The sequence below is a fragment of the Trichosurus vulpecula genome, chromosome 4 (genome assembly GCF_011100635.1).
Source record: "Trichosurus vulpecula isolate mTriVul1 chromosome 4, mTriVul1.pri, whole genome shotgun sequence".
NCBI classification, from domain to species: Eukaryota; Metazoa; Chordata; class Mammalia; order Diprotodontia; family Phalangeridae; genus Trichosurus; species Trichosurus vulpecula.
In genome coordinates this window covers 37,414,212-37,436,780 of record NC_050576.1, presented here as the reverse complement: position 1 = coordinate 37,436,780, position 22,569 = coordinate 37,414,212, and the positions used below count along the sequence as shown (strand labels likewise).

At 42.1% G+C, this 22,569-nt stretch overlaps 1 protein-coding gene across 3 annotated transcripts in view; it reads right to left on the bottom strand.

Annotated features, from left to right (window-relative positions):
• Nucleotides 1-22,569, bottom strand: part of TGFBR3 (transforming growth factor beta receptor 3) — a 232,004-nt gene that overhangs the window by 28,441 nt on the left and 180,994 nt on the right. For all 3 annotated transcript variants that reach the window (XM_036755202.1, XM_036755203.1, XM_036755204.1), the window contains exons 7-12: nt 21,010-21,157; nt 13,881-14,070; nt 12,437-12,759; nt 11,474-11,626; nt 7,812-7,952; nt 7,464-7,622 (exon numbers count right to left, since the gene is read on the bottom strand). In XM_036755202.1, coding sequence (XP_036611097.1) covers nt 7,464-7,622; nt 7,812-7,952; nt 11,474-11,626; nt 12,437-12,759; nt 13,881-14,070; nt 21,010-21,157 — 1,114 coding nt within the window. The remainder of the gene's footprint in view (nt 1-7,463; nt 7,623-7,811; nt 7,953-11,473; nt 11,627-12,436; nt 12,760-13,880; nt 14,071-21,009; nt 21,158-22,569) is intronic.

Genomic DNA, 22,569 nt, shown 5'->3' with positions numbered 1-22,569 from the left:
CACATAATAGGCGCTTAATAAATGTTTACTGATTGGTAGACTGGGTTTCATGGGAGCTGCCCTGAAGACACTCTGAGTGAACCCTCAGAAAATGAGCTCGTATCTCAATACTCTTAATGAATTATAAAAAAGCAGTCAATTTACCTAACTATGCAATAATCTGCAGGATATTAAATATAAGAGGTTAACAGCAGTACAACTACTTGTCATTAAGCCATTTTTATCTGAATCTTATCAAAAAAGATGAAAAGTAACAGCCACCACTATAATATTAGCAGTGATACTGATGATGAACCTGTATGCTCTAGACTCGAGAGAAGCTGAATTTTTCACCATTAGACTCTTCAATACTTTCACCACTCCATTGGAAATATGAACAAAAAGATACAAGTCACACAAAAATTAATTTTCCTAGAGGAAAAATTAGATCCCAGGCTTTATGATAATACTGGTCTTATGAAGTGAATACTCCTTTTTAAAAAGTTCTCCAAAGAGAAGAGTAAAAAGTTCAGAGTTTATTTAACATAAAAAAAGGTAAACTTGGTTTAGGTGTCATGGAAAGTTAGTGTTAGCAGGGCAGCTATCTTTCTGGCGACAACACTGGTACCTTTCTCAAGGGGCAGTTCCAAGCTCCCTTTTCAAGGGATGTAGTATGATGCGTGTCGCCCTGATGTAGCCCTTGGTTTGGCCAAATGTCCCAAACTGTTTTTGAGTTCAACACAAGCTTTGTCAAGTAAGCTTCCTTCATTCTTGAAACCTCTGGGGGGATTTTAGGGGAAAATCTGATCTGAAAATGTCTCCAACTCATTTACACCTCCCTCTTTAAAAAATTGATATGGGCTAAGGCAAGAGCCTATTGGAATTTCCCTCCTTCTGAAGAATTGGTTGTGTTGGGCCAAAGCAAAACAAAATTCAAACCTGATTTCCCTCAAATTTAGTTCTGAATTTGGACTCTAGTGGATACCCCATTCAGGAAACCCTACCTAATAGTCTGGGATGAACTTGGGGGGCATACAAGCGCTTCCTTTCTGGTGGCACTCTCAACCAAATTAAGGATTAATGTAAAACTGGGTATTTTAGGGATAAAATGAATTTTTATGTATTGCCCAATGCTCTCCATTGGGGATTCAGAACTTTGGCAACAGACAAGAAGATGTGACTCAACTCTCCTCTCTAGGACAGTCTGTCCTACTCCAGACTGTCTCTGGGAGTGTTTAACTCCCATACAGTTAACATCAAGACTCCAAATGATTCTGACAGAATGGGTTATCTCAATTTACTAACGTCTGACATAGTCTGTTTTTGTTTTGTTCTGCTGGAGGATGGGTCTTGCAAATTGAACATTTTTTCTACCAAGTCATCTTTCTAGAAAACGGTTTTTAAAAAACTTAAAAATCTTTGCTATGTCTCTCAATCTCAGGGATTAGCTTTGTAAGATTGAGAATAATATTATGAATTTATCTTTCCACGAGAAAGGTATCACTTCATTCCTAGCTACTAGATTAAATTTATTCTTTTCTGGGGGAAGAAACACATAAGAAAGTTGTCCTAAACTCGTAAGATTTTTACATTCTATAAAAAAGGAAACAAAAATATGAAAAGCATCCTAAATTTAGTAGATTTTTCTATTCTGAAAAACAGAAACAAAAAACTATGAGAAAGGTGTTTTGAACTCAGTATATTTTTCCTTTCCAAAAAACAAAAATAAAAACCATAATAAATGTATTATGAACACAATAGATTTTTTTAAACAAGCTATTAAATTATCTTACTTTTAAAGAGTAATTTTGAACACGTGTATAAACCAGGTTTTTTAAAATGTATATCAGAATACTGTATAATGATTGGGTTTATCCCAAACAACAAAATGAGAAAATATACCTTCTGTCCTTTGCAGAGATGGGAACCACATAGAAACCCTTAAAAAGGACTGGAATTTAAGAATTGATTGGAACCAAACTGTGACAACTGGCACCATGAATTATTTTTATCCATAAGAGGAAAAAATAGAGATAGTGGGATGAAATTTTTATTTCAAATAAAATTACAATACTGGCTTGTAATTGTTTGTATTTAAAGTGCATTTACACAGGTAGGAGAAAAAACATTGATCACCAAATATATTTCCTTGTTAATCGACATGCTTGGTCTTTCTATGTTAAGCCCTTGCTATGGCCCAAGCACTGTGCTAAACATTGAAGAAAATAATACAAAAGCAAGAAAGTCCCTTCTCTCAAGAAGCTCACATTTTCATATGTGATAAAGTATATTACCTTTGCAAAATTGACAATGCATAGAAGTAAGCTATTGTTATTAATTTTTTATTCCCAACCAACGGTCATCTAACTTCTTCCTAAAGGCCTCCAGGAATGGAAAGGAGCCCATGACCTCTGGAAGCATCCCACTGCCCCAATGGATGGTTCTATTTGTTAGGAAGAATTTCCTTCTATTCGTTCACCAAAATATGTATTAAACAGCACTTGGACGCTAGGGGCAAGGAGAAAATGACACCTATCCACAGACAGCTTCCACTCATTCTGCGGAATTAAGATTTCACATCGAATCAGTGGTTTAATGGTCATGTTTAACCTAAGCTAGGTTTTTATGAAAGTTTAAAATATAAGATGGTGGTTATGCCCATAGTACCAATGCTAGGCTTCAAGAGGGGAGTGTGGGAAGGAGATGCCAAAGTTCAAGATACGTTCCCTAAATGATTTGTATATAATTTTTTAAAAAAACTACCTCTCAGGAGGACAGTTAACTTCAAGGCATGAGACTCTTCTGGCTGAATGGGGTATCTCTACAAGACCGCAGCTAAGTGACATCTTCGATAGAGACTGGAGTCAGGAATACCTGGGTTCGTATTCTGCTTTAGATAACTTCCTAGCTCTGTGACCCTGGGCAAGTAATTTCACCTGTCTGCCTCAGTTTCCTCAACAATAAAAATATATTAACAGCACCTACCTCACAGGATTATTGTAAGGAACAAGAGATAATATTTGTAAAGCACCTAGCACATAGTAGGCACTTAATACATGCTTATTTCTTTCCCTTATTCCTCCTTCCCCTTCTGGTGTCATGGACTTATTTCAGCAGCCTGGTAAAACTTAAGGAACTCTTCTCTGTATAATTTATTTAATAAAAATAAAATACCAAGAATTATAAAAGAAATCAATTTTTTAAAAATATAACATTTTTTAATACTTCACAGATCCCAGGGTAAGAACTCCAGTTGACAAAGGGGTGACTTGGTTTACTTTCATTCACTTTTCTAAAAGTGGGGAGGGAGAATCCTTGATAATGAGAACATTCACCTTTACTTGGGCAGATAGGGAATTATGTGTGTGGAAGGCAGACTACCTTATGCAAAGAAGTCACTGGGTTAGTTCATTCTGCTTAGCTGCTTGTTTGTGGGAGAGGGTGATCGGGAAGGGATGTTATAAGTAAAGGTTTATTAAAGTTAGGGAATAGCAGGGAGGGAGGGGTATATTTTTAAATGACTGATTTTAAAACTAAAATAAAAATTCTGCCTCTCTCATATTTTGGTCCTTTAAAATAACATGTAAAAAAATCTGTAAACTACTTTCCTAAATCTCTTTGATTACAACAAAAGAATAACCAGGAGTCCTTGCTCATTTCTTTTTCATACTAAAGATATCAATAGGGTGTCATCTCTACAAATACCAATGTATATTTTTAAAGTATAAAATCAGAGATGATCTTTAAAAGGGTAAAAAAAAAATTGACAAACAGGAGGGGGTTGACCTTCCACTAAAAATCAAAGGAAGACAACTGTAGCAGACTAAGAAATATCAAAAGGAGGGGGGGATGTCGCTGAGTGGGACCCCACAAAGAAGACTGTGCCAAGGACTAGGAAAGAAACAAAGCAAAACTCTTGGAGGAACAAATTTTACAAAGATGACACCTGGACAAGAGCCCTGGGGGCTAGTTAACATCTGGGAGTCATTAACCCCACCCCCCACCCCGCACACATGTAGATGACTGCCCAAACAAGAGATACATGGAGATTTGGGGGGGCGGGGAGGCAAGACAGCAATGGGGAGCATTAGCAAGAAGCCAGCACACTTTCCACACAAAGGAGAGGTTCACCTAGAGAACAGAGGCCCCTATCAGGACAGGTAATCCAAAAGTCACAACGTCTGCACCACAGAAGCAGACGGAGCTGAATGCCAGCGGGCCCCATCCAAGAGTCTGAGGCAAAGTGGAAGCCCTGATCCAAATGGGAAAGTTGTTTGTGTTCCTAAACCAGAAATATGTGCGCCAAAGTCACTGGAGATTTATGGAAGCATCTCGTTTCAACCTGCTTACGATGATGCTGTGAGACATCGGCTGGTCATACAACACGGGGAGCTGTGAATTGTCAGCTGATGGCTTCCCTAATTAGGTACACAGATAATATATTGTGCCTGATCCTACCAGAGAGCTAAGCCTATGGTTTTCCAAGCAGCAGACCTCTCAGCTGTGAAAAAGACCCATCTTTCTCAGAGGCCCGCAGACAACTTGGAGTCTTGCAGAAGAAAGAAAGCTTTGCCTCATTTTCAGATATCGTCTCTGGTCGCTCTGTCTGTGGCTTGTTTCAATGGTACATAGGACAATTCCAGGGAATCAGGGTCAGGTATGATCTGGGCCAAGTGAGCCAAGCATTGTGTGGGAAATAAGCTTTATGATGAGATATCTTTTGCGGACATGATCAATGCAGGAATTTATTTCACTAGACAATGCATATTTGTTACAAGGATTTTGTTCTCCCCACTCCCCACCCCTAACCCAATGGGGAGAACTCTGTCTCCCTTCTTCTCTACCCTAAGGTCTAAGCTAAAGTCCCACCTTCTGCAAGAAGTCTTTCCCAGTCCTCACTCAATGTTAGTACCTTCCCTCTAAAATGATCTCCGATCTATTCTTTCTGTTTGTACATCACTGTCTCCCTCATGACACTGTGAAGTCTTTGAGATCAGGGACTGTATTTTGTCATTCTTTACTGTTCCAGCCTTTAGCACAGTGCCTCAAACAAAGGAGGTACTTAATAAATGCTTGTTGACTGACTAAATAGATCATTGGTCACTGAAAACAATTAAATTAAAAATCTAAAAATCAAGCTTAATAGTCGCTCATCTAATAAAATGATTGTCTGGAAAGTAAAAATAAAAAATTAAGTTTCCTCTCATGGCAGGGGTGATTGGGGAAGCCCTAATTCGCTAGACTGGGGCACATCCCAGGAAGTGATAAACCCCTTAGCAAATAGCAAGTGAACATGTGTTTTGTTTGACTCTATGGAAAGTATCCTAGTCTAGAAAATCACCCCGATCACTCATGTTATGAAATGATAGAAGTAATAACTCACATTTATGCAGCATTCTAAAGTCAGCAAGGCACTTATACAGTATTACATTTGAATCTTATAACTGCCCAGGGAGGTAAATACAACAGGGCACCATTAGACCCATTTTACAGAGAAGGGGGCAGAGGCACAGAGAGATTAAATGATTTGCTCGTGGTCACACAGCAGAACTAGGATTTGAACTCAAGTCTATCTGACTTATAACTAAAGCATCTAATCTGACAAGATCCCCACTATAACATGCCCAACAAGTGGTCATCCAGCCCCGAGGTGAAGACTCTGAATGAAGGAGAGCCCACCATTAGATTACAAGCTCCTTAACGGAAGGAACTATCTTTTTGTCTCTTTCTGTATCCCTAGCACTTAGCACAGTGCCCGGCACATAGTAGGTGCTTTTAAAATGTTTAGGATGAACGGCCACTCTATCGACTTCCAACTGCACAACTCTTGTCCATGCTCTCCATTAATTTTTTTTTGTGGGGGAGGGAATTCAGCCCACCCCCCATCCTTAGACCCTCCTCTTCTATACTATTATTCTACTACCACTTGGGGATCTCATCGGCTCCCATGGATTCCATTATCATCCCTACGCTGATGATTCTGGCTATCCAGCCTTGACCTCTCTGCTGACCTAGAGAGTTACATCTCCAATCGGCTACTGGATGTATCCAGAAGATATCTTAAATTCAATGCATCCAAAATTGAACTGACTACCTTTCCCCCAAACCTTCCCCCTTTTCAAAATTTCCTGAAAAGGGCGACACCATTCCCCCAATTACCCAGGATTAAAACAAACATGTCATCCTTGGCCCCTCGCTCTCTCTTAGCTCCTATATCCATTCTGCTGTCGAGCTTTGTCAATGTTATCTCTCTGGCATACGCCCCCTTCTCTCCTCCTACCACCTTGGTACGAGCCCTTATCACCTCATGCCTGAACTATCCCAGTAGCCTGAAAGTTAGGCTCCTGCCTCAAGTCTCTCCCTACTCCAGTCTATTCAGTGACCAAGTCACGCCATGTCACCCCCTACTCAATAAACTCCAGTGGCTCCCTATCACCTCCAGAATTAAGTAGAAAATCCTGCTTTTGTTCAAAGCTCTTGATAACTTTCTCCCCCCACAACCTTTCTAGTCCTCTTATACCTTATATTCCCCACCCCCTAGACATACACACTCCCTACCTACCCTGCTATCCAGTGACACTGACCACCCTATTCCATCTCCAGACTCCAGGCATCCCCAATGGCTGTGCCCCCTGCCTGGAATGCCCTCCCTCCTCATCTTCACCTCCCAGCTTCCTCTGAGTCTCAGCTAAAATTCCACCTTCTACAGGAAGCCTCTCCTGATCCCCCTTAATTCCAGTGCCTTCTCTCTGTTGATTATATCCAGTTTGTCCGGTATATATACCTTGTCTGTACACAGTTGTTTGCATGTTGTCTCCCTCATTAGACTGTGAACTCGAGGACAGGGACTGATTTTTTTTTTTTGCCTTTCTTTGCATCCCCAAGGCTTAGCACACAGTAGGTGTTTAATAAACGTTTATTGACCAACTAACTGAATGAGAATACCATTGGAGCACATTAGCTGTCTACTAGTTATGCGCTCGCTGCATGGACAAGCTTTCTTCTTTTTCCAACACAGATTTATATAGTGACATCCTTTAATCTTCTGCATCCAGACTAACCCTCCAAAAATGCAGAATGCAGAACAGGCATGAAGTTTTGTGAAGAAGGCCGGCCATTCTTCCAGAAAACATGCTCAATCCATTGCCCAAAATGGCCACACTTTGATCTAAAACAAACCAGCAAGCATTTAACTGAGCCGGGCATGTGCTGGGCACAAGAAGGACATAAGAGGGGCAGCTAGGTGGCACAGTGAGTAGAGCGCCGGCCCTGGAGTCAGGAGGACCTGAGTTCAAATCCGACCTCAGACACTTGACACACTTACTAGCTGTGTGACCTTGGTCAAGTCACTTAACCCCAACTGCCTTGCCTTCCCCCCTCAAAAAAAGAGGATTCCCTTGTCCTCACTGAAAAGCAGGCTGCTGCTCCCAGGTGTCACAGTAAACACTCAGCTGGCAATGCCCAAAGTGCAATGTCAATCTTACCTCAACATAAATGTGCCCGTTTTCTGCCACTGCTAAGATGCCTGAGACGGGCACCAGGAAGAGGTCTGTATCATACAGCTCCATGTTGAAGGTGATGTTCTGGACCTGGGGCTGATGGGATACGTCCGGAGCACCTGTCTGTCTCAGGCTGCAATTAAACTGGGAAAACACAAACAGGTAGAGAGAGATAAATCACAACCCTTCGTGAAAGCGTGAAGAATGAATGCCCAGGCAGCTTTATGAGCTCAAACTGATTTCAAAATCAAACCTGATTTTTTTTTGCAACTCCCCTCCTAGGCCACAGAAATATCCTTCCCCAGTAATTGTGTTCCAAAGCCAAATACATACCACGACGATTTCAGGCCTGCTCATGAAGAAACTATCTCCTTCATCCGCGTCTCCTGGAAAACCGTTGTTGCCCGACTCCAGGTCTTCGTAATCCGTGGGCCAGCCGCTGCTGTCCCCAGGGGCCGATACCTGCATTATAATCTGCCCAGGGAGAAGGTGTCAGGCATGATTGAAAAAGGCAGCAGAAGGCACAAGCTACCATTATTTCTACATCGCGAGTCCCCTGTGCGAACAATTCTGATGACAGCAACAGGCTCATGCTTGGGAGAAACTTATCTAAATTGTAAAACCAAACTGAAAACCACAGTCTTTAAGAGGAGATATTTTAAGGGAGGGGTAGCTGATGGTAGAACACCATTAAGTTTCTTTAATGATTTTCTTTTAAATAAAAATTCAAAAGCACAAGTCGGGGAGACCATGGAAGAGCAGCCTAGGCCTTACCCATGGAAATAAGCTTGCCCAAGGCCTTACCTTGAACCTTACTTACAAAGACTCTAGGGACCAGCCAAGAGACTTAGCCAAAAAATGGTCACTTGATGAACAAAAAGATGCATACATAGATTAATTCATCACGTGCAAACACAAGGAGTCTTCCTTCCTTACACATGTTCTCCCTTAGTTTCATATATTTTCTTTAAAGGGCAGCAGAGTATGGCACTGGAGCTGAAGGACCCCAGGACCCGACCTCAAATCTTGTCTCTTCTATTTATTCCCTGTGGGCAAATCATCTCACCTTTCTGGGGCTCAACATCCTCACCCATAAAAGGAGAACGTTGAACTAAATGAGGCCTGAGGTCCCTTCTAGTTGTGAATCCTATGAGAATATTTGTGGCCCTCCTCTTTGGGGCATGGGGAAGCGAGCCGTGAGAAGATCCCAGCTCAAGAACTTCTTAGCGGGTGACCTTGGGTAAGTCACTTGAATGTCTCCGAGCCTCAGGCTGCTCGTCTGTAAAATGGACATCATCGTAATCCTACTACCTACCTCAAAGTGTTGTTGCGGAGAAAGTCCTTTGTAAGTGGTAAATGTTATATAAGTCTGGGCTCTTGTCATTATTACATTTGAGAGAAACGATTATTAATAACCAATTATGGGGATGATCCAGGCTTTTTCCCCATCCTATTTTCTTGTTCAAAGCCCAGCCTTTTGAAGGACCTCAGCCAAAAATTTACTCCACCTAGACCATCTTATCTAAAGTGAATTCCTGCCCCTTGTGGTCCACTTGAGCAAGTCTGGATGGAGGTAGATCCTTTGCCTATATTGCCCAAGGCTGGGGGTGGTCTGAGTAAAGAGATAATCTCTTTGTCCAACAGGGATATGGTCACTCTCTCAGCCCCTCATTGGAGCGAGTCCACTTCTCAATATTCATTTTCTCTATCCCTCAGGAACACCTACTCTTCCAAGGGCATATAAGACCCATAAGGGGTCTTTGGCCTCCGAGAGTGGTTAATTAACAAAAAGCGAGCATTATTAATAAAATTATTAATTACCCAGAAATCATGTCTCTTGGACTTTTTAAACATCACACATTATTCTGAAAGTTACCATAGTAGAGAGAGCGGTGAACCTAGAGCCATCAAGAATATTTGACCTCAGATCCTTACTAGCTATGTGACTCTGGGCCCAGCTTCCTCAAATGTCAAACAGGGACCGTAATGACTCATCTCTCTCAGCATTGGTGTGAGGATCAAGGATGAAATGGGATAGTTGGAAATGGCCTTGCCAACCTTAAAGTGTATCATAGGTACTAGCTACTGTAATGATAGTGATGAGATGATTGGTCCACTATGGTAAGATGGCGGTCAAAACCATATCCTTCCTGTTCTCCTTCTCAGCCCTTTTTTTAAATTGTCCAACTGTATCTTTCTTCTCGCTAATCTCTTACCTACTATTTATCTGTCTTAGTGCAGATGAAAATTTCACATTTTGATCGAGAACAGACTCTTTCAAAAAGTGCTTATGAGGAGTGAGTCCTGGGCCAGGCCAAGCTCAGAATGGAAAGCTTCCATGGCAGCTGGCTGGGTGACGAGCAGCCCATAACTCAACACATTCTCCTCTCCTCTAGGGAGGTTCCCTAGAACTCCTTCAGACTGTGTCATCCCAGTCTTTAATAGGATTTCCCGCTTTGCACATTTAGATTAGGACCATGTTTTAATACAAAAACTTTACAACAGCTCTGAGGGCTAAGAGATAAGACTGAACAATAGATTTGAAGGAGGAACCAAAATATTAATTAGGACACTATCATGGGAAGGTAAGAAAGAACAGTCAGGGTCCCTGGAGAAAAGAGTAAATGAACAAATTAACTAGGCTGTTATTGATGGCAGAATGGGTAGAGAGCAGGCCTCAGAGCCTGCGTTCAAGGCCTGCTGCTTACGCATAGCAGCCATGGGACCCTTTGCAAGTCAATGTAGCTTCTCAATGATATAAGTAACTAAATTGCCAAGAAGATGCTGATCTGCATTGATCAAAGGTATTAGCTTCTTCACCCGCTAATTCCTTATATCAATGAAATCACAAGTTCTCTCCCTATTCTTTATTTTATTTTGGACATACCGAGCATGAAGTGGGATATCCAAGGAGAACAAGTAACTGAAAACACAAGATGGAAGAGATGGGGAAAGAGCAGAGATATTCATTTTGGAGCCACACAGGGACCACAGGGTCAAGAAACTGGAGGAGATGGTCAATGGAGGGAATGTGGAAGGAGGTGAGAAGATGCCTGAGGACAGGTGCTTGGGGAAGACCTATTAGGGCTGGAGAGAGGAAGAAGATTGAGCTCAGGGGATCTAAGAAGAACAGCCATACAGGTAGAGGAAGAACCAGGAGAAAGTATCATCACAGAAGCCAAGGGAAGAGAAAATATCCAAAAGCAGAGGACTTTTCAGCAGATAGTACAGAAAAGTCAAGGATGCCAAAGCCTGAGGAAGGGTTTAGGAATTCAGAAGGAAATCACTGGGGCCTTGGAGAGAGAAGTTTACAGTAGAGTAGTGGGGATGGAAGCAAGATTGCCGACAGCCTTTCAACTTCTGAAGTTCAATGACTAATTTGATCACCTGATTTAGATACAGACTCAGTAATGCTAGTGATTAAAAAAAATTTTTGCAAAACTCTTAAGGACTAAAAAAATTTATATTCAGCCTGAACATTTTACTTTGGATATTCTCACATCTACCAAAGTCTCCTTAATACAACATGACAATATACCATACCATACCACACCATAATATTATAATTATAATAAAATTATAACACAATGCAATGACATATTATATGACAGAATACATAATACCTTTCTTGCAAGAAATATAGACTTAGATACAAATAAAAAGTGCCCTGCCTCCAAAAAAACAAAAGGAAGAGAAAGGATGAACAAAGTATATTAAATTTCCTTTCAAGGTCTGGACTTTTCTGACCTAGAGCACTCAGGCTGGTTACTTATTTCCATGGCAACTCTGAAGTCCTGCTACCAGAACTTAATAGCTTCTGGGTCATCAAGACCTGGGTTCAAGTCATCCATATGACACATCCTGCGTGGGTGACCCTGGCCATGTCACTTGTGGCTGAGGAAACAAACACTCAGGAAAGTTACCTGGGAAGCTTGGGTTTCACAGTGAGAAATCTAAGCAGGGCTCTGAAAGACACAGTCTCATGGAGCACTTACCGAGTTATAATAAACCACGCCGTCAGGAGCAGACAGGCGTTGCTGTGTGCCACAGCCTTTCAGGGATGATTCCAGAATGAAGTGGCTTCCATTCATCTTGGCCTTGCAGGTCGGATCCGACAGGGACAGTTCTGTCCCCATGTAGCCGTTAGCCTAGAACAACCATCACCAAAAGAAATGTTGGGAATTGGATAAATAACGTTACTACGCGGCAATAGCTTCACCAAGTCTTCTTTCTATGGAAGAGATTACGGAAGCTTGCGTTTAGCCCCCTTTCCCCCTCCCCAACACACACCCGCTCCTCTCAGCCACCCTCTCCCCTGACCGCAGCCGAGATCAAAATCTCAAGGACTGTGTTAGAGTTCAATGGAAAAATGGCAACATGCAACGATTTAGAATCCCCCTCACTTAGAGAAAACAGGTACCGGGCAAGGATGGAAGCCAAGGAAAGGAGGTCTAATTCACTAAGAAAAAGCAAACAGCAAACAAGAAAGCATATTTGCCACAGACTGTTGGTGGTGATGAGAAAAAGGCAAGGGTCAGGAAGACCTGGGGTCCAATCCCACCTCTGATAATCACTAGCTGTGTGGGCATCTCTGAGCCTCTCAATGTTGTCAAATGTCAAATAGGCATATTACTCCGTGAGTACCTAACCCGCTATCAGGCTCAAATGAGATGATGCAAACAAAATGCTCCGTCAACCTTAAAGCATGTGTAAATAATAATACACTAGAATTTGTATACCACTTTACATATATTATTTCACTTAATCTCATAATGACTCAGTTTCTCTGAGGTTGGAAGAGGTCCGGGGACTTGCCAAGGGTCTCACAGTAAGTGCCTGAGGCAGGATTTGATCTCAGAACCTCTCAACTCCCCGTCTAACACTCTACATGCTGCACCACTCAGCTGCCCCGTAGAAATGTTAGTTATTGTTATCATCCCGTGTGAAACTGCACCAACCTGCAGAGAATCCTTTTCAATAGCCACAAGCATCTTTTCATCATTGCAGGTGACAGAGAAGGCGATGTCCACATGTCCTTGCGCCTCCTGGGGCTCCTTGGGGCTGGGAAACAGCTGGAGGGTGGGATGGAAAGGTTTCTTTGGCCGAGGGAATCCATCCTCTCCTTTCTCCTCGTGTCTCCCTTTCCTGTGGATGGGAGGGAATGGAAAAGGAAAACTTCCTCCTGGGATGGAAGGGTTCTCTGGGGAAGGCAGAGGGCTGCCTCCTAGGAGGATCCGAAGCTCCGGGGGAGTGGAATGCTCTTCCTCGTCACTCATCTCCTCTAGAAATGAGAGAAGGAAATGCAGAAACACGGCGTCAAGGGTCAATAATCAGGTTACATCTGGCTGCATCAGGGACAGCAGGAAGTCTAATTAATAAGATGGGCTTAGGTGAGAGAGGGCATAATATAAAAAGCAATACACCAGGAAGCAGAGAACCTGGGTTCTAATCCGACAACTGGCTGTGTAGCCTAGTAGGTGAGCCCACCCTGCCTCCATTTTCCTCATTTCTAAAATGAGATTGGACACTGAAGATGATTCTAAGACCTACGTGGGACAAGCACTTAGCACAGTGCTTGGCAAACAGTGATATTAATAAATAATGAAAACAATAAATGTTAAGTAAATGCTTAATAAATGTTTCCTGATTAACTGATAAAATCAATTGATCTGAGCTTTCCCAAAACAGTCTTGAGTTTCTTTTGAAGTCCCCTGGAATGGATTCTCTAAAGATTTCTTAGGAGAGCCACTTCATGAGTCAGCGAGGCTTGGGTTTGAGTCATGCATGTGACTCATGTTGTGTGGGTGCCCTTGCATCAATCACTATGGATGAGAGAAAGGACATGATTTGCCTGAGGTCACATAGCTAGCAGTGGCAGAGCTGGGATTCAAGTATTTCTTAGTACCCAGTGCTCTTCCCTCGTTTTCACACTTAAGGGCATGGAAGGCAAGAACAACACTGAGATATTCTCTATATGTTAAAAGTCATCATACTCACCATTCCTTTAGGTTTTTACTTATTATTTATTTTTTGCATTCATTTAAAATTTTTTTGAGTTTCTAATTCTCTCTCTCCCAGCCCTCCCCCACCTATCATGAAGGCAAGAAATGTGATATCAATTATACATGCAAGACATATTTCCATACTAGCCATGTTGCCAAAAAACAACAAGAAAAATAAAAACATTATGCTTCAATCGGCATTCAGACTCCATCAGTTCCTTCTCTGGAGGTAGATGATAGCATCTTTCATCGCAACTGCTTTGGAATTGTCTCGGATCACTGTACTGGTCAGAATAGCCAAGCATTCACAGTTGCTCACTGTACAATATTGCCGTTACCACGTACAATGTTCTCCTGGTTCTGCTCTTTGCATCAGTTCATATAAGTCTTCCCAGCTTACCATTATTCTCAAGCCAAAGATGAAATCGATTAGCCACTGGGGCCATGGTGTAGGACGTCACTGGGCTGTAGCCATTATCGAAGGCCCACTTGACCAGATTTTCTTGAGTTGAAGGAATATCATTTCTTATAGATTTGGTCATAGCCATGGATCGTTCACTTTCTTTCCCAAAGCCAATGCTATTCGGAGCCTGAGGATAATAGAGAAATAACCTGGTAAAGATTCCTTTAGGTAAGCAAAATCAATATTTGAAAAGAATAAAATCCAGTTTGTTGGAGAGAATTTTTTTTCTGTATTTCCCATTTAAAAAAAAAAACACTGACGGAAAAGATTCTAGCATTGCTTTCAGTCAGTGAGTCAATCAATGAATCATCATTTATAAAATCCCTTCTATGCGCCAGGCATTGTGCCAAGAGCTAGAGATACAGAAAAAAGGAAAAGACAGTCCCTGCCCTCAAGGAGCTCACAATCTAATCTGAGAAACTACCTGAAAACAACTGTGTATAAACAAGATATAGACAAGATATATACATGACCCTGGATAAGTCACTTAAGCTATATGGGTCTCATTTTCCTCATCGATAAAATGAGAGAGTGAAACTCAATAGACACTTTCTCTCTCTAAATCTGGTGGCGCCATATTGGATAGTGTCCTGGGCCTGGAGTCAGGAAGATTTATCTTCCTGAGTTCATATCTGGCCTCAGACACTTATTAGCTTGTAAACCTGGCCACCCTTCACCCTGTTTGACTCAGGTTCCTCATCGGCAAAATGAGCTGGAAAAGGAAATGGCAAACGACTCCAGTATCTCTGCCAAGAAAACCCCAAATGGGGTCACCAAGAGTTGGACACAACTGAAACAACTGAACAACAAAAAGTTTTACAAAACTTTTCCATACGTCTGCGTCTGGAAATTGAGGTCCAGGGATTTAACAGTAAGGTCATCACGGGCTAAGTCAGCATTAATCCTGCCAATAGAAATTCCAACAATGTATTCCGTGACCTGCTCCTATCAGCGATGATTTCTTTTTAAATAATAAAAAGGTCACTAGGAGCTTCCTTTTCTAAAATAGCCTTTATTATAATGCACAGGATGCTTGGAAGAGGGAGCCTGAAACGCAAGCTAGATCATCCCATGCTCTAATATATTAAATAATTCCAGGTTTGCCTGCAAAATGCAGTCTTACAACACAAGGAAGATTCTGGTGGGAGTCCCCTGTTTAGCTACAAGGGACGCTAAGTAACAGTAGCTTTGAATGGAAAAGCTAAATGTAGAAATCTTGCAAGAAAAAAAAAGAGGTGAGTAAGGACAAAAAGGCAAAATCCCAGGTTCTCAGATGCAAACTGAGCTCTTCCCTTGCAGGGGACAGCAAAGCCACCGGGGAGTGGAGACGATGGCTCGATGCTAACAAGCAGGGACCAAGGATCATGCATCACATCTTCAACAACTGTTGCAGGAGCGCAGCCTGGCCCATCCAGTGTGCGGATCAGGACACTTTCACGCTGCCCAAGAAAATTGCTTTACTTCTCATGCCCAGTTTTCCTTCTCTTGCATGCATGGGGCATTCTTCCTGAATTCCCCATTTGTCAGCCCCTAACATGACGAAATCTTAATCTTTTCCCACTGTAAAACCAGCGGTTCACAGGGCTCCGCTCTGCCGAAAGGATGTAGGCCAAGGGTCTGAGGGATTGCAATCCAAAGCTTAAATGACCTTCCGCTTTTTATTTTATATTCAGCAAAGGATTGAGCTGGTTACAAGGGCCGTACAAAGACAAAGAGTCCCCAGGGCCAGGCTCAGCTTATGTCCTCATTTGAGACTATAAGGTTGATAGCTGAAGCTTCCTGGACACCTCTGGTAGCCTGATGAAGCCCACAGATCCCTTCTCAGAAACATCATTTGTTGTCTACATTCATAATCAAAAGGAGTATTTAATTTCCGTTAGAAGCATATGAAAATAAAGATGTAATTGTTTTCCCATGGATTCCTTGTAGTCTATTCATGGGTCCCTTGGGGGTCCATGGACCCCAGATTAAGAGTTATAGGGTGAAAACCCTGGAGAACTCCCAACCATTTAAGGGAAGGAGCAGCTTGTCCAGAAAAGCGAAGAGACAAAGCCAGAGGGAGGTAAAAGGAGGTCCTGATGATGTGCCTTTGGTCTTGGGCAGGTTTCCCTATAGATTTCCAAGCAGCATGGCTGAGATTGCGACTCCGAACGTCAACTGGCCTCACATACCCTATTCTTTTATTGTTTGATAGCTGAAAAAATATCACATTTCCAGAATACTCTCATCCTAACAGCCACCTGTCCCTTTTTAAACCAATATAGTCTGATCCGTTTACACCTTCCCACATCAAATCTAGGGGCTGTCAGCATCCCTCCTGCTGATCTGCCCTGGGACTTACAAGGCTAAAATTCCATTTGCACTTTTTCTAAAGTGGCCAGGCTTAAGAAATGGGGAGCCTGAGACAGACTGACTGGATGGTGACTTCTCTCTTGCTCTTGGCCTTGCCAGCCATCAATCCCAAAGTGGCTCTAATTGCTGGATCCACCGTTTCCTTCTTTCCCTAACTCCTAAACTCTTTGGCCCCACCTTGAAATAGATGGAAGATATAATGATCAGATAGAGGTATATAGATATGATGATCATATATATGCATATGATGAAAAGATGATCTCCTGAGCCATAGAGGGCCAAAGCCAGAGATGACAAGATGGAGGGCATGTGCCCTACGTGGGTAAAATGGTTTTTATCAATCATAAGTCTGATATTAGAATTCTGGGGGTGTCCCCATCATTAGAATGTGAGCGGGGGCTGTTTCTGCCTTTCTTTGTAACCCCAGTGCCTAGGACAACACCTGGAACATAGTAAGCACTTAATAAATCCGAGTTGATTGATTAACTAATAAAATAACAATGGTATTATGGGATAGATGCCACCTAGAATGCTCATTTCCATTCTCCTTTTATACTATGAAGGCATTCCTTGTTAAAAAAAAACATGGCAATATGTACTCCTAGCCTAGCCTAGCACAGTGCCCCACATATCATAGGTGCTTAATAAATGCTGTTTATTTGTTTTTTAATAAAACGCTGTTTATAGTTGACTATCACAGAAACTTATGTCAGAAGGGCCTTCAGAAGCCATCAAGTGGTAGCAGTTATAACCGAATTAGAATTTTAACCAAGTGATCATCGAGTCTTGATTTGAAGACCTCCAGAGATGGAGAACACACCCCCTTTCTGCTTTGGGATGGCTCTCATTCGTAGGAAGATTTTCCAGACATCAAGCCTCGATTTGACTCTCTATAACTCACCCCTAATGCCCCTAGTTCTGCCCTCTGCCCTTAACCAATCTGATTCGCTTCCATGGAGAGTCCTTTAAATAGTGAGCAATCCTGTCCCCACCAAGGTTTCTCTTCTCCAGTTTAAACATCCCCAGCTCCTTCATCCAATCCTCCTGCAGCATAATCTCAAGGCCTTTCACCATCCCAGTCACCTTCCTCTAAAACCTTTCCAGCTCATCACTGCCCTTATCAATATACACAGGGTATCTCAAAAATCTTAATGCAGCTTGAAGTTATCAAAAGTTTAGTGTAGCTTTAAGTTATCAGAGTTGAAAGCTGCACTAAGATTTTTGGGACAGTCTGGACCTAAAAAAGAAGAGCTAACATTAGCCCCTCGATGCCTAACACTCTTTTCATATTTGTTCTGACTCATGCCATAATTTTTTATTTCTCTCAACAGTTCTGGGGTCTTATTCAGCTTACCCCTGTGCAAGCAGGCACTGACACCGTCGAAAACTAACCATGTGACTGATGGAGTTTATAACACTTTGCTTTGATGGTGTTTAGGGAACCATTCTTTGCTAATGTGGATGCGCCTTTGCAAGAGGTGTATATTTTTACTATTAGACAGACCCATGGAAACACAGAGTTTAAGGATGCTATCCTTTTTGGGGGTAGTAGGAGGGGGTTGGTATAAACCTATGATTTCATCAGTGTGGGGAATCCTCAGCGTAGAAACACCCAATACAGAGCAGCCCTCACCTGCAACTGCCCAGAGCACTCACTTGCCCCCCACCTAAAAACTAAGCCCTGTTCTTTTAGGCCTCAAATTCTCCTTGTTCTCCTCCCCCTCCCCAAGCCCTCTTGAAAACAAACACCCTCATTCTGGCTTAGACAATCCATTCTTCACTCTGCATAAGCATGTGTCTCCCACCGGGTGCGATCATAATTTACACGAGAAGCATGGAGTTAGCAAAACCAAAAGCATGGAACCGATTGGGCAAGTAAAAAAAGCTCATGAAACATTACCTAATTGTTTAGTAATGTTGTCATGCATTGTCCAAAATTGGACTTGGCCAAGAGTTTTGAGCCAAAGAAAGGAATAAACAGAGTTTGCTTTAGGCCAAGCAATCTCATTTCTCGTCTTTCTGACTGAAAGGAGTGAGGGGCATTCAAATCTCCCCTCCCCAGTGCCAACAGATTAGGCCCCCAGGCCTTCAAGCTCGAAGATTTGGGTAGGGGAAACATCCAGTTAAGAGTCATGGCAGAGGGAACATTCATACAAGAACTCCAGCAGGGAATTAAAAAGGACCATATGTTTTTGTCTTTCAAAGCATGATCCCTTTCCTGTTTTTGTTATTCTTAAATTAAAAACATTCCACTGGTGTGCCATGCTGCGAGGCAAAGACTCCCCTAGGTCATCAGAAGGAGCTGGGCCAAGGCAGGGCAAGGCAAACCAAACACTGAGCTTTGGAAAATCATTTGGTATTTCTTTGTGCTGAACACCAAATGACTAGATCCCCATTGCCCACATAATGGCCTGTTAGGATCATGCCAGTTCGCAAACCACAGGAAGCAAAAATGAGCCCTCTGGGATTAAGTGTGTCCTCATGGTGGTAGTGGTGGTAGCTGTTCCTGCTTCTGTGGGGAGGCCTTCTATGTGTCACTGACCCTCCCAGATGCCAAAGATGCCCTTCTCCCCATATCCTGGTAAGCAGTTACCACTGGAAAATTTTTCACCCAGGGCAGAGGGGGAAGAAAAGTCATAAGTCCAGTGGTTCCACTGGTTGTGGTTTTGCCAATAGGAAATAACATCTTGCTCCTCTTATAGGGGGAGCTACAAACATAGGACCATAGATTAAAAGTTGGAAAGGACCTTCGTGACCATCAAGTCCAACTCACCCATTTTAAAAATAAGGAAATTGGGCCCAGATAATTTAAGTGACTTACCCAGGGGTCCTACATCTAGCATGTATCTGAAGCAGGATTCAAACCCAGGCCTTCCTGAGTCCAAGCTCAACACTCTACTGATATGCCATGTTGTCTTTCAAAACTATGTTTGTCATTCAAGAAAACACTACAAATTCTAACTCTATAAAATGGACAAGAGGGATTATTTATTTAACTAAGAGATTCTTTACAAAAGAATTCACCTCCAGATTTCTGTCAGATGGTGAATTCCCTCCATGGTTTAAAATAGTATTGGACTTTTAAAAATTCAAAATTACAACTTCTCAAAGATACATCTCTGGCATAAAATGAGACGTGCGTGCCTATCCTTACCACTAATTAGCCAACTGAAGTTTATTTCCTTAATGATATATGTAATGCCACTTCAACTAACGGGAACCTCCAATTAACTGAATTTTTTCTCAAGTCAAGAAGCAAGTGGTGACAAGACAAATAACTATCCAGGATAAATGAATGGATGAATAAGCATTTTTAAGGCTCACTTATGTGCCAGCACCATGATAAGTACTGTGGATATAAAGAACAGAAAGTGAGAGTCTCTCTTCTCATGGAGTTTACATTTTAATACAAGGAGACCACATACACACGTGATCAGTGGCTGGGGGGGAGTCCCAGAGATGCTTAGTTGATCCACTGGGCAGTCAACTAAAATGCCCTTTCCAAAAGCAACGGTGCCAATGGACTGATTATTGAGCCTACAACCAGAAGTAGAAAGTAGAGGGAGGCAAGGAAGGCAGCAAAATGTCCTGAGAGGATGGTTAAAGAGGATATGAAGCATAGTCTGGTCTTGTCTGTGGCCAGTTAATCTGAAAGGGGAAGGCATTACCAGCTGTGTGGAAGAGGTGAGGCCTCCTGAAGAAGGTGAGATTTGAGCTAAATCCTAAAGGAAGTGGCAATGGTGAAGGAGGGTGGTGTAGGCATGGTGAAGAGCCACAATAAAGGCACAGATTTGGACGATGGGGTGTCCTGTGCCAAGAACCATAAGGAGGCTAGGGAAGCTGGATCTTAGAGGACACAGAAAGGAAGAAGGCGTAAGAAAGTTGGAACCTTTCCAGGCCCCAGGAGAAAGGTAGGCTGTGAAAAGCTTCCAATGCAGCACAGAAGACTTTATATTTGATCCTAGAAGCAATAAATAATGAACCAGAGTGCTCAGAGTTGGGGGTCAGGGAAACCTGAATGTGAATCCTGCCTGAGACATACAAGTACTTCCCTCTGGGCAAGTGTTTTAGGCTCTCTCAGCTTCAGTATTCTTTCCTCTCCAGCTCTGAAATGATAACCCTACAGCACAATTATGAGTCATGAACAGTCATGAATCCCAACTGGCCAGTGAGTAGCTCGAGAGTCTGTTATTTTGTTGGGTGAAAGAAAATGCCTTATTTCTGAAAAATCTTAGAGGAAGGATTACAGAATCTGAGAACAGGAAGGGACCTACCTCAGAGGCCATGTAGTCCAACCCACACCTGAAAGAGAATACCCCGTTCAACCTAGCCTACCAGTGAGTGGTCTCATCCAGCCTTTGCGTGAAGACCTCCATGGAAGGAGAGCCCATCATATCTTGAGGAAGTTCATTCTACTTTCCGAGAACATTCACTGTCAGGGAGTTTTTACTGACATCAAGCCTAAAATTTCCTCTTTGTAACTTCTACCCATTGCTCGAGACCAAGTTTCCTCATTGGTCCTGCTAAACCTCCTCTATGTGAGGCTACACATCCCAACTCATTCAACTGTAACTCAGAGAGCAGGCCAAAAAGGAACAAAACACTCCAATTACTTAGAGTTTTCAACTCATAATACACTGTTGGACAGCTGACAAACAATATCCCCAATCCCCCACCCCCACCTCTCATTATAGAAACACTCCCCTCGACTTACAATCACTTTAAGGCTTCCTTTGACATCATAAGATTTGATCACCCAATTGACAGCCTTCTTGCATTTTAAGATAAGGACAAGATGTTTGACCACCTCAGGCTCCTTTCGAAATGGCCTGATGTCGATTACGATGTCCACCTGGAAGGAGCTGCATGAGAAAATGAAGACAAAGACTGAGTTAGGACCCCAACGCCAGAAATCTGCAGCCATCTACCTCCTTCCAATCCTTGTAGCTTCCAGTGTCTGGCCAGCTGATTAAGACCCTGGAGCAGATCCCAGGCAAAGCAGCATGTACAAAACACACACAAAAGTGATTTTACGTAACAATACAAAAACATGCCCGTTGATAACCAGCCATTTTTCCCTCTTTATTTTTTCAAGTGAGGTTACTTAATGCCACTATATTTGAAAAAGATGGGAGCAAACCATGAAAGTTTGCTGTTTAAAGGGGAATTGCTGGGTTTTTTTCCCCCAACTAGGCATCTTGTTTACAAGGATGATGAAGCCAGAATAGGGCAGAGGGTTATGGAGACCAAGGGGATTTCATCAACACAATAAAACAAGCAAAGAAGACACAGAGAGAGTTGTCTTCCCTTGTGCAATTTTTGCTTACGACATTCGCAAATACTACAGAACTTTCTCTACCCCAACTTTCCAAAGCATCTGCATATACAGTTACTAAAATAAAGAAAACAGATGTTCAATCCAAGTGATTGCTGGGAAAGCAATGAACACTATCCAGACTTCTAAGAATGGAGTGAAAAAAGAAGAGAATAAGGACTTTTTACATACATGAAAATACAGACTTAAGAGGAAAATTGTTATGGTCATCCTGGTGTTATTCATTGTAAATCTTGAAAAGCTTTACAAAGCACACCATAAATCTGAATTTAGTTTAACGTCCAGAGGCATTTGCCTCATGTCTTTCCTTGCTATTCCTACTGGACGTCCCGTTCAATATTTTAGCTGAGATGATCTGTTTCCACACCTCCACCTCTCAGAATCCTCAGCTTCCTTCAAAACCAGCTTGGATGCTATCTTCTACAGGAGGCCTTTCCTGATTTCCCCCAGTTGTTAGTGTTCATCCAAATGTGTACAAGTGCATATACAAACACACACACACACACACACACACACACACACACACACACAATCTCTCTCTCTCTCTCTCTCTCTCTCTCTCTCTCTCTCTCTCTCTCCCCTCTGCTTTCATTTTGTATGTTTTGGATTTATCTTTGTACATTTTTTTCCCTCTAATAGTAGAATGTAAACTCCCTGAAGGCAAGGATTGTTTCATACTTATCTCTGTGGTCTCAGTGCTCAGCACAGTCCCTGACGCATAGCAGACCGTTTATAAACGCTTGCTGAACTGACATGAATGGAATTATATGGAAGAGAGGATAGATTTTCAACAGAGATAACACTTTTCTTAATATTTCAGGTAAGTTCACTTTGTAATAAAAATATCCCAAATCCTAAACTCCTAGCTTCTAGTCCACATTCGATTTAAAATAAAGGCAAAATGGATATATTTATTTTCTTTTAAAAAATTTCTTAAGA